Source organism: Dreissena polymorpha, chromosome 2 (genome assembly GCF_020536995.1).
Source record: "Dreissena polymorpha isolate Duluth1 chromosome 2, UMN_Dpol_1.0, whole genome shotgun sequence".
Lineage (NCBI taxonomy): Eukaryota > Metazoa > Mollusca > Bivalvia > Myida > Dreissenidae > Dreissena > Dreissena polymorpha.
This window is the reverse complement of record NC_068356.1, coordinates 155,421,398-155,435,180: the sequence shown is the minus strand read 5'-3', so window position 1 is coordinate 155,435,180 and position 13,783 is coordinate 155,421,398. Positions and strand designations below refer to the sequence as shown.

The following is a 13,783-nucleotide window of genomic DNA, read 5'->3' as shown; positions in this document are numbered from 1 at the left end:
ACTATCAAATGATTCACACGTTCTTGCTCTGTTATAAATAGATATATTTCAATTTTCTACAAATATGGTTGCGTACAATATTTCGTTTTAGCAAACAAAAACAGAGCACAATTTCGAATTTGCATTAAGTTGCAGAATGACTGCATGTCCCTAAAAAAACTCGGCGCGCTGTTGGAAGAGGCCCATCACACTCTTTAACATGCGAAAGAGGCAGGCGAACGTTTTAACAAGGAGGCAGAAAGGACCCTGGCAGATTTTCGACAGAGATTAGAAATTGCTTTGCGGGCTTGGGAACAACGCATTTATAGCACGACCAAAATTGGGGAACGACGCCTTAAAAGCACGACAAAGTGTGGAGAACAGCGCCTTAAATACCAGACTCAGAGTGGCGTACAACGCATATATGGAATAACACATATTGAGAGACAACGCATTGAAAGCACAACAAAATGTTGGGGAAAACGCCTTAAAAGCACGATGAATGTTGGAAAATAACGCCTTATAAGAACGGCAATAGTTGGGGGAAAACACCTTCAAAGAAATACTCAAGTTGGGGAACAAAATCTTAGAATAATGACCAAGGTTGGAGAACAACGCATCGAAAGCAGGAGCCATGTTGCAGAACAAGACATTAAAAGCAAGATACAGGATGGAACACACCGCATCGAATGCTATGTACAGAATGGAATTGTTCGCATTCAAAACGCAGCGAACAAACCAGCGCGAGACGACTACGAACGAGGCAAAGCAGGTTCGTAGACGAATTTGTTTTGCACACATGTTCATATCAATATAAGTATTACCCTATTTACATGTACACATAATACTAAAAAAAAATTCCTATTTGAACTGAAATGTTATCAAAAATCCATATTTCATATATAAATATGCGTCTTTCTGAACAGAATAGAGTCCATATAAGTTGTTGGAGCTATTCTGATCATCAGTGCGGCGTTCTGGTTAAGGTTTTTGTTTGCTTAAATCAATCGGTATTTGACTACTGATGGTATGTACTTGGAACCTAACATTCGTCTTTGTTAGGCCACTGAGAAAAGCTCATTAGTTGTGTGTCAAGCATTAAAAATATCAGCCTTATGCCATGGCTGTGCTATCATTTCAGATCTTCGTCAACGTTTGATGAAATATTACTATGACACGACTTGCAATATTCCCCTTTCAACATTTGATCACAGTCGTGATACGAGAATAAGTGACGTATTTGCAACGCACTAAATACGCCGTATCCAAATATGAAAAGATGGAACACGCGTGAAAAAGGAACAACGAGTATTTATATACAAAGAAATATTTTACACCAACGATAAACCAAATCAACGTATATACATACAGGGTGAACCGGGTACAGGGAAATCTACGTTTGCAGTTAAGTTAGCTCATCATTGGTGCAATGAAATCTGCCTACATCGGCGGTAGCGTCCATAAAAAAATTCTGCCTTTTAAGATTGGTTAAATTTTTGGAAATTCAAGTTTTTATTTTTTCTCTCATTTAGGGATTCGATGGATCAAACAGATGTAACGCAAATGACTAAGAAGCAGATAATCGATAAAACGTTTTCCGAAGACGAGCGCGGCGATGTATACAATCTTTTCGTACAAATAATGAAATCTGAAATTTGCCTCGAAGTACGAGAAGGTCTAGATGAATGGGTGTCTACCAGTGGCAGTAACATAGCTGAACCTTCCATGGCTGGCTTTCCCAACAATACTTGCACGGTACTTACAACATCTCGGTCATGGAAACTGCCTGATGAACTTATAAAGAACTCGCAAATTGACAGTCTGTTAGAGATCGAAAGGATAAGTGATCCATATTCATTTAGTAAAAATATAATTCGATGCCTAATTGACCATACAAAGGATCTAGAAGAAACTGTGGCGAAATTTAATGTATTTGTAAATCGTCCAAATCTCCCATCGTTATCATCTTCGCCAATGCTGTATGCCATGGTAATCTGTACCTTGGTAGACACGATGGAGGCTGAAGAACATTTAAAAGTATCATCATTGTGTGCACTTTACACTATTCTGCTTGAAAGTCTATGTAAAAAGGCTAACAGTGCAACTGGTTATTTCAACGAATCAAACCCGTCACCAATTCACTGTTTTTCTATCTCAAGGTACCTTCAGCCAAATATTGAACACTTAAATAGGCTTGCTGAAGTAGCATGTAAACTGCTGTTCTCTTCTGAAAGACAATCATCTATTGTTTTTGATGAAAAAACATTGTCTTACCTTTTTCCGCAGGAAGATATAACAGTTCTCAAGATTTTTGCTCTCAAGACAGGAATATTAACAAACAGAAAAGATAAAATTCAGACAGGAAGCTTTTACTCGTTCGTTCACAAAACGGTGCAAGAATTTCTCGCAGCATATTATATCGCAGGTAAACCACACTTCATTGATGACGTTTCTTCCAAAAATCAAAAATGTAACGATTTTTCATATTTTGACACATCGCAAGTTCTAATCTTTTTTGTGCGGAATACACATTTGCGTTGCGAATGAATTGTCAACTTTGATGAATCGATGTGCCATTTCTTGGGGTGATTTTGTATCGTATTGGGCGTGTCAGTTCATAATTGAGTCTGGAATCAGAGAGGCAGCAGCCAACAAACAGGATGGCATTCGCCTAGAACTCAGTCACTTTTACATTGATACAAGCGACATCAGAGATTGATATTCGATATGGTCTACAAACACGTCCAATGTCTTGTTTTTGTATGTATCATCCTCGGAAATTGAGACTTTGCAGATTTCACCTGCACGTGATGAGCCAACATCTCAGTTTGAGTTAAACCTGTCAACGTGCAACAAGTTGAAACGGATGGACCTATATAGGAAAGGCATACGGCTCAGAGGTAAATATAATATGTTTGTTAAAACCCCAAAAATGTTGTTAATACTAGTATTACCGTGATAAGCATTGTTTGGTTTTAACAATTTGCCATACATGTCATTCTAATAAATTAGGTGTTTATTCTATGACTGATAAGATGCACACTTACTTTAAGTTAATTTTAGTAACAGTAAATCATGAGGGCTTAATTTAAACATAATATCAATTAACTCTTACTAATGATCATGCTGTGAGTAGAATAGAAAGGTAAATAGCACCTAGTAATCACTCTTTGAAAAATAATTTGAGTTGGAAAAACATTTCACTTAAAACGCTTGATTTACAGAAGTTATTCAACAATGTAAAGGAAGATTTGTTTGGTTACAAAACGTAATGTATTGATATATATTAAACACTTAAAATAAATGATGATTACTGCATAACAAACTTGTAGAATACACTTATTATGTTGTCGAAATCTTAAAATACATAATCACAAAATAAAGTTCGATCTTTTCAGCTTAATTTTTGTTAAACTACCTCTTTAATATCGCAAGCCGTGATCATAGAGATATCAACATTCCTATGAACACAGACGATAATGCTGAATTTTGTATCGTTTATTTACATACCCTCGACGTCTGATTATCGTGTATACGTGTCAAGGATTTTGTTATTTTTTCACCAGTTTGCATGCGTGTTAACACAAATTGTACAACCATTTTCTTAACAGAAGCTATAATGTGTTTTATTTTTAGTTTTCATAATACTTTGACATTTGGCATCGAACAATTTAGGAAATTATTCATTTAGCGCTGAGTAGTAGTACCTAATACCACCGAAATGTGACAAAATGAAGTGAGAACAGTCTTTTTCAAATTGTAGCTGTTTGTTTGATACATTTTGATTTCAGAAACAGGTTATCGAAATTAGGTAATTATCACTTTCATAATTACAATTAAAATTGATTTAACTGCAGCGTTTTATAGTAATTTAACATATGGTTAATGTTGTGTTTTCATGATTAGTCCCTGCGATGGTCACTACACTCATGTTTAGTTTGGCATATCAACGCAGTGTGAGAAATATATTTAAATGAGAACTAAACCATTTAAGGGACCTCTTTGCATTCTTAAACGTTGCAGTACGTAAACTTATAAAATCTATAATCTGTTGAATATCTTTAACAATTATAATGGAGAGAAATAGAGGATATTTGTTGGATTTTTAGGAATATCGATTTCAATTCACGAGTGATCAAAATGATATTTTCACGAGTATATTTTTATATTTTTTTTCTATGATCACGTGTGAATCAAACTCGATATCCTTCCAAATCCAACAAATTGTATTTTACTCTTACAATGATTAGTTTTGTAATTTTGTCATTCCGGACAATATAATTTTCCGTTGGGCGCCCCGAAATGTTATTACATGTACGTTCAAGTTCAAAGGAACCTTATCCGCATGTTATCATAAACATTCAACGCAGATAAATCGCCAGTGGTTAAATTAGTGGGGTGGGTATACAATGGGGACAGTTATATAAAACTTAGTCTAGTTATGAACGGATCATGTTATGGCAGCGGTTACATCATAAGAAAAGGGAACTTACCGCTGTGAAGAGTTTTGTAAATTAACCCCATGGGTTGTTACCCTTTGAACGAAAAATGTATTGGATGTACGCTAATCCACACATGTATTGTTAATTCTGATATTGCGTGTAGCGTTTTTTAAAAAGAAACATTTTAAAATGCACGCACATAATTCGGGTAGCATGCCAATATGTAAATAGTGCATTTACTATTCAAATACGATTTTAAAACGTTTTTAGCATTTCAAATGAAAAATTGATTTATTATTTTGGAACATTCAAACATGAAACCGTATATGAGCGTGTGTTTCAATACATGTTGATATTAAATACCAGATGTGAACAGTTTATTAATGTTAATTGATTAAAATTCGTTACAATTCATATGAACGTGTGTCATTTACGAAAAATGTGACTGTCATAAATATTTTCGTAACCATTACACATTGAAATAATTATGTTGCAGACATAGCCAGTGCGGCCACATCGGAGCCTCCGGTCTGCATTGACCCAACTCAATCTACAGGCTCTCCTCCAGTTTTGCCCTCCATGTAACGCATTAAATTGCAGGATGTCACATGTTCCTCTACCTGGCTGCAAAGTCTGTTCAGCACGCTTCTGACACGCGATCAAGAAGTGCTCTGTGAGCTGAAAGTCTGTGACATAACATCGTGTACTGAGGGTGCAGTCAGCGGATCATCTACATATATTGAAGAAGCAATTATACAAACGAGGAAAAATACATTAAACATGCATAATAAACGAAATGACAATACCGGCCTGTGGGAGGCTCTCCGTGGCCTGAATATCAAGAGTCTGAGTCTTCAGAGCATAGTGAATCATGTAGAGTCGTTTTCGCAGTCACTTTCATCGCTCACACGGCTTGAATATCTTAGTATTCAAGTGAATAAATGTCCCGATGTGTGGGAAGCTCTCCGTGGTCTGAATATCAAGCGTCTAAAGCTAATACCGAGCATATTGAATCATGTAGAGTCGTTTTCGCATTCACTTTCATCGCTCACACGGCTGCAATCTCTTAGTATTAAAGTGTATAAATGCCCCAGTTTGTTGAAGGTTCTCTGTGGTCTGCCTATCAAGAGTCTGACTCTAAGTTGTTGGATGGATTGTTTGAAAGCGAATGATGGAGAGTCTTTATCGCAGTCACTATCATCGCTCACAAAGCTGGAATCGCTCAGTATTAACGTGAATTACATTCGCAGTCATGATTTGTGGGAGGATCTGAGTGGTCTGAATATCAAGAGTCTGACTCTGAGTTGGTGGATGGATTATTTGAATGTGAAGCATGTAGAGTCTTGTTCGCAATCACTATCATCGCTCAAAAAGCTCAGTATTAAGGTGTATGATGGTCCCGGTCTGTGGAAAATTTTCCATGGTCTGAACATTACAAGTCTCAATCTGAGTTATTAGGAGGAACGGACAGTTAATAATATAGAGTCTTTGTCGCAGTCACTTGCATCGCTCAAACAGATGCAAACGCTGACAATATGTATTCGAATATTTATCAATATACAGCTGCCTCAAACATTGAAGTATTTAAATATATATTGTACTTCTTTGCTTCCATCCGAATAATGCGAACTTAAGGACACACTATCTGCATGTACAGTTGAGACAAATGTTGAATTCGGATGTGCTGCATTCGACGATAACCTTTTAGAATCAGTCCAACTGGAGGATTACATTGCCATTCAACAAGAACTGGAGACGCTGAAGAACGTTGCAGTGAAACGATTCCGAATATTTGATAAGATAAATACAAACAAATATATGTGGAATGTTGATGAAAATTCGGCCTGGTATGTACGTGGCATTGGAGCTGACGATGAGGGTGATCAGGATGTTGAAAACGTTACAAATCATCAAAATTAAGAATTCCTTAAAAAAATTAATGATCACATAATCAATCGAATCATCAATCGAATTTCAATGAGATTAATGATCGAATGAGAATAATTGAATCGAAATTCAATCGAATGACTCCATGCATTCAACTGTGAAACAGAATGCATGATAAAAATCACAATTTATATATGATGGACATATTGTAAATAAGAATAATGTATCTCCCTTGGATATCATACATATATTTACGCAATTATTTATGTTATACATGGAGTTAGGCAATAATATCATTCTACGACGAGTGCATTTGCCATTTGTCCACAACGCAAACATAGAAATGTACTACTTTGATTCCTAGCAAGAACTAAGTCTGCTTTCTTAACGATTACATTCCCTCTACATTCAGAAACTATAGTCAGGTGTATGTCTGATTTGCATACGCATTATTAATCCATTATGATGGATTCAATGGATGACATGTGAATGGTAGTATGGGATTAACTCCAAAATGGTCTGTGCGAAGAAGGTGTTTATGTGATAGTCAAGTAGACCATTGTGTTAAAAAGAGGGAGCAATGTTAAAAAATGAACAGTGTGAGCAAGTGACGACAGCGTGTGGGTAAAAACAGAGTCATCGTATTAACAGGTTTCGCTTTAATAAGAAGTAGAAGCATTTTGAGAATCAATGAAGAAAGTGGGCTAATTAAAAGGTAATTCGTTTTACGACAAACAATACAGAATCAGCTGTGTATGGGCAAGAGAGAACACTGTGCGAATAAGAAGAGTGTCTGTGTCAACAAGAGGGAAGAATCTAGGAAAAAAGGGACGGTGCATGAACAATTCAGAAAGCGTACAAATAAGATGGTTCAGTTTGTGAACCGATGACAGCGATGACAGAAGATGATTTTGTTACGGAGCTAGTAAAATATAAGGAACAGGTTGTAAACCAATGAGGACGATGTGGGCAGAATGAAGTGAAAATTTTGCACACATTGGTTGATTTAAGTATTTAGTTATACTATTTATCAGCCGTCGAAAAACGCTCATGTGTTAATTAAACTCATACTTTATGTCCGGAAGTGCTATATATGTAGACTAACACGTTTCTGACCTTTCGGAGTGTAACATATCATTTGAGGCTTGTTATGAAAGAACGGTGAAGCTTGCCGATGTTTTACGTTTTTATAATGACGCCACGAGCACTTACGCTTAATATTTGTAGATAATGGGTTTTCTGTTGTTGTTGTTGTTGTTGTTGCTTTTGTTCTTTATATATATAACATCTTTGTATCAAATAATTTAATATGTTTTCTGATTATATTGTACCCGAAATATGATGACTTGCTTCCGAGTAGAAGGACCTACCTCCAAACACTGACTCATGTTAAAACTTCCTGTGATATGCAAATACACTATAAAACAATATGAATATAGGATATGAGACAAATGACACACAAGATGCAGACAATCGAGTGGTTAGAATCGTATATGGACTTTAAGCTAAATTGTCATTTTATGCTGGCCAGTTGTTGATGTGAAATAATGACAAAGCAGTGACATAGCCCTCGAACAAATGTTAGGGAGCATCAAAGTAATCACACTTATCGTGGAATTACCATACCATTCAAGGTCCATTTTTGTGTTATTTAGGAAACATGGGCATTTATTGTTTCATTAAGGTGTATATGTGTGACTAGTAAAAGTTGTTAGCAATATGTTGTTTTTTTTTACAAAAACTGCACAGGATGCATACGTTTGTTTTGAGATAGATTGGCGCGGCGGACCACTACTTTAACAATACACTTGCAAATTTACTGAATATTCATGAACATGTCCCGTTTTGCAACATGTGTGTTTTAACATGTGTTGTGAATACATACATGAATGCATTATTGTGTGTGTGGTTTTGTGAGTATGAAAAATACATCAAAGATCAATGACGGTTCTTATTACAAGAGGCGCAGCTGATTTACATTAATAATTCTGAACAAGAAAATAGAAATCAAAACTATTGTATTGAACTCAGATTGTATCGTCGATGAGAGTACAAATATTCTTCCGTCATTAAACGATAGGAGCAATCACAGCGCATTCTTATAATGATACACTTACAACATAAAAACCATAATTTATGTGTGAACCTTTTCACAAATTGCTTTTTAGGGTTCAATATATAGCACAATTGTGAGCTAGGACAAGTATTTTATCTATCAATATACGGTTTATGTGTGCAGAATTCTTCCATAGAGGCTATTGCTTTTGTTGCATGTTATCTAGGAATCCTAATAAGCAAGGTTAACTTACAACGATGCTAAACCTAATTTGTACACAACTTTTCGCTGCAGTTTGAAATTGTACCTCTTTGTATTACCTGGACAGTAGACATATAGTTGTTATGGCACGATACACTGTCTCAATTTTATTTACATTTTTGCAAAGTTGTTTTAAATGCAACAATCATTTATCAATATATAAAGGTCACATAGCGTGTTCCCTTGCGGAATATGAACGCGACACACACCCACAGTGATCATTTGTGTCAAAATAATGATATGCACTGGTTTTTAATGAAGCATTTGTTGTTGGTTTTTATATATTTGTTTGGCAGCCACTGTCTGTGTGTTTTAACAAACATAATAAGTAGAATATTTGTCCCAATCTGAATATTTGCAGATGCCATGACATATAAATCAAACGATATTTGTTACTTGCCATTTTGACATGGAATGTGGAAATTGTACTTTCTTTTTTAAGTGTCTTGGAGACTTATGTTCCGAAACACATTTTACCTCAATTATTCATACAATACATGCATTGTTTATACCTACAATCACTATATTGTGTTGATGAATATTACTTATCCATATAAATTGCACGAAACGCCCGCCATCTTCGAATGCTGACTTATGGGTAATTTGTGCATAGCAACACTTCATGACCTATTTGTAGGCATAAGGTAAGAACTATGCGCTATTGTTAGCAGATGTTCCTTCTCGTGCATTTAGTTTATTTTGAGAAAGTAAGTCATTTAAAGTATATGTTAATGATTAAATAGCGGTATCCTTGCAATCGCTCCATGATTAATCACAACCCTTATTGTGACCCGATTTCGGTCGCACAGTGACTAATATGTGGTCAAAGTGACCAAGTTAGGGTCACAGTTACCAACTGTTGCCAGTGTTTGGTCACAATGGCCGATTTTAGGTCACAGATGGAATGCCGGGGGTATATAAAGTGACCAAATTTCGGTCGCTGTACTCATTCTAGATTAACATCTTAGAGAGGCAATATCTAACAGCTTGTTTACTTTACAAGTTTTATTAGCGTTTATTATTTATGTATTGAGATATATAGATAATAACGTTTACACTGTGCCTTAACGTATTCGAACCATTCACCTACGTATTACAGTTTTAATTTTCTTGGTATTTTAAAGACCAGCGTCATCAAATTTCTGCCGTTCATAACTATTTCAATGGTGTACAGTAATTTTTTTTGTTAGACTACGCTACCGTATAATTCATTAATTTAGAATCAAACTGTTTATCTGCAGAACGTTCTATTATGTTAATAATACTCATCGTAAGTTTATTTGAAGTAATTGTTTGCATATCTGCGCGACTTTGTAAACATTTGTTCTGAATAAACGTGTTGAAAATATTTGAAACAAGACTTGCGTAAGGCAATCGTCTAGTAGGGACCACGGAACGCAAACATATTCACCACACTGATAAACATTAGTTGCAGTTCGACAAGTCCAATACTTTAATTGACTTTTTATTCTGTTAGCTCATGTTTTGCCCATGACTCGCCTTTTCCACATGTGTTCGACCATAACAACTAATTACAAGCTTTACAAGAATCATTATTACCACTGTTTTATAATCTTTTTTATAATATCATACAATAATCCCGACAGTATTTAAAGCAGGGCAAAAACCCTTTACATCTGAAAAATAAATGTAATGAACGAGTTTTAATAACACATGTCATGCTAACATACTTATAATACTTATTTACATATTTATAATGCGACTTAATCAAAAAGAACAAGTGATATTTGATGAATAAGTTTGCCCCCATTTTTCATAAATGTTAAATTATGTCACTTTCACTGACTGTTCGTGTTTTGTTCATATCATTTCAAAGATGATTTATAGCTTCAGGCAGTGATTTAATTATTGAAACCATTTACTGAGACTGCTACAATAAAAACGGTTTTGAATTCTGTATTGCTCTCTTCTCTTCGATATTCATATGAACCATACATTTTAAGAATTAATGTTCAGGTTTCCAGGTGTAAGAACCCACATTTGTTATAGTTATTGAGATATGCACAAGCTGCACACAAACACAAATATCATCAAGCATAAAACGTTTAGCCGGACTTTTATAAAAATATGGTCAGTGAATGTTATGTAAGTTGTATTTCCATTCTGTAGTTTAGACAGAGATGAGTTGTAATTGAACCCAGAAGTCTATTTAACAGTTCTTAATATTATTTTTATATTAGGACTTAAAAGTAGTAGGCCGACAAAATGTGTTAAATTAATTATTTTATAAATCTTGCAACAACCAGTCGATATGGTGTCTTTCATTTTAATTGCGCTTGAACTTTTCATAACTCTTTCCCATCCAGCGATGTTTGTCGTTGGTTGAAATTAAAAGTCTGACTCTAACTTTTAAATATTAAATGATGTAGAGGCGTTTTCGCAGTCACTATCTTCGTTCACTCTGCTGGAATCTCTTAGTATTAACGTTTATGAATGTACCGGCCTGTAAGAGACTCTCCGTGATATAAAAATAAAGAGTTTTACTCTGAGTTTTCGGATAAATTGTTTGAAAGTAAATCATGTAGATTCGTTTTCGCAGTCGCAATCATCACGCACACACCCGAAATCGCTTAGTATATGAATGTTCCGGTGTGTGCGGAGGGGGGGGTGGCTCTCGTTGGTCTGAATATTAACAGTCTGACTCTAACCTTTTGGGAAAGTTTGGACTTGAATCATGTAAAGCCTTACTCGAAGTCGCTATCATCACTTACTCAGCTTGAATTGCGTTCTATGGACGTGTTTGTCAGTCGCGATATGTGGGACGCTCCGAATGGTTTGAATATTAAGAGTATGACTCTTATCTAGTGAGAAAGTTTGGACATTTAATTATGTAAGGTCTTTGTCGCAGTCACTAGCATCGATGAAATAGCTGGAAACGCTTACAACATATATGCATGCATATATCGACATACAGCTACCTCAATCATTGAAGAATTTAAATATCTACCGTGAGTCTGTACTTCCATCCGAATTACGCGAACACGGTATCTGCATGTACTCAGAAAGTTGAGGCTAAGCTTGAATTCGGATGTGCCAAATACGACCATTACCTTTTAAAACTAATCCAATCGGATAAATACATTGCCATTCAAAAGGACCTGAAAAAACTGAAAAATATTGCAGTGACGCGATTCCGAATACTTGATTGGTATGTGGCATTGAAGGTATCGATGACGATAATAAGGATGTTGAAAACGTTAAAAAAATGTGCATATAGCAATATCATTAAATATGTATATAACAACATCATTAATCGAATTTCCATGCGATTTCTGATAATTCCGCCTGCAATCTAATGAATCTATAAATGCGACTGTGAGTCATAAGTAAATTATGAAATAAGCAAAATTAAGATTATCTGAAACACATTGTGTAAAAAAGAATAATATATCTCACTTGGATATCATACACAGATTGATGCAGTTTTTTATGTCAAAAATGAATTAAGACAAAATATCATTATATTACATGCGTACTTAAAATTGTCCACTTTATTTATTCCACAACAAAATAACAAAATACTAACACAATGATTAAACGAAAACATTAATAATATCGAATATATATTATTTTGATTTTAGTACGAAATAAGCCTGCTTTATAATTCTCAAAATTAGTTTTATTCCTAATTTGTTAGCGTAAATGACGTCATATTCATTGTTAAAATGCAAATTACAATATGAATTCGTGATAATTGCTGCTTCGAAGCGAGTAACATGCTAGATTATTTTTAAGAAAACACGTTTGATTAAAAACATGCCTTTTCTAAGTTTTGCATGCATACACAAGCCATAAGACTGATACATTTATATTTATTTGCATTTGTATGTTCACTTTTTTCTTCACAACTACTTTCAAAACATTTCGTTCCGCCTATAAATATTGCAAAATAATAAATACTTGATATCCTTCTTTGGCTATATAAATCACAAAGCGTATCGTTTTTTAACACAGCATATATTACTGTGTGTCCATTTCTTCCTTGTGTACAGTGATTGTCAATTGTGTCCAATTTTATATTCGGCTGATTGCGGCATTCATTGTATTATATTTGCATACCGCTACATTCACCATAATTCGCAATGAGTTGCTTCCTTTTTAAATTGTCGTTTACCATTTGAAATAATAAGTTCGTTCAAAATTATACGCATACTTACTGTTGCATTGATTGATTTTAAAGTGTGAAAATGGGGAAAATATACATGTAGATGAATTCTGCGATAAAAACGCAGAGCGATTATATTGATTGACCTGTGTATTGCGTAACGTTCTGGAGTAAATTTCAAATAGTATATTAGATCATTGACTTAATAGCAGTGCTTTTTTCTTGCTTGTTCTTGCATAATCACATAATACACAATACAATCATATGACTTCATATTTATGCAAACAATACCTGGTAGGTAGTAAACAAACGTAAAATTCGACAACACAATTATTGCAAGTAATTCAGTCGATCACCGCAGTGTTGTAAATCTTCTTTGAAATCGCGCTATTCGGTGTTCATTGTAGGGAACGGTTTAATAAGAACTTGGTATAACATTTTGTATCATAATAATTAAAAGACATTCTGATGCGCTTTCTAAACACATAATGAACTTTATTCATTTATAGTCGTCTATCTTCACTGTTACGAAACATATGTTAAACATTCAATTCAAATAGTTTAGAACCAAACTGCGTTGTTTTAATTCATATAAAATAAACCACGCAATTTTTGGAATACTACGGTAAAAAAACGATGAGATAAATAAACTGCGAATATTCCATACCTCATTGATACTGTTTACATTAATTTTCAAACCATACGGCCAAAGTTGTTATTAGTAATGTTTTATGTATTAATATGTAACACATATAACACATATGCTAGGGTTTAAACTGCACGTTCATGATTTGACTTTCAGGCTAGCGATAACAATCCAATAAAATAATATAATACATTAACTTTTTATTTAAGTAAAAAACACAAACATAACATGCAAAAAAATCATCGCGGCTCTTAAACTCTTCCCTGAAAGTAAGTTTCCGACCTTTTGACCTTGTTACCAAGTGTTCAACTAATCATGGTAAGCTTTAAACTTGATATTAATATCGTGAAAACTTAGATGAGGACTAAATGTCTATTGTAATAAGT

At 34.6% G+C, this 13,783-nt stretch overlaps 1 protein-coding gene across 1 annotated transcript; it reads left to right on the top strand.

Moving 5' to 3' along the window:
• Window positions 1–395: 395 nt before the first annotated feature.
• On the top strand, window positions 396–2,526 carry LOC127870213 (uncharacterized). The gene is made up of 2 exons (XM_052412866.1): window positions 396–751; window positions 1,121–2,526. The coding sequence occupies exon 2, from the start codon at window positions 1,519–1,521 to the stop codon at window positions 2,524–2,526; it is 1,008 nt and encodes a 335-aa protein (XP_052268826.1). The 5' UTR covers window positions 396–751; window positions 1,121–1,518.
• The last annotated feature ends 11,257 nt before the right edge of the window (window positions 2,527–13,783 follow it).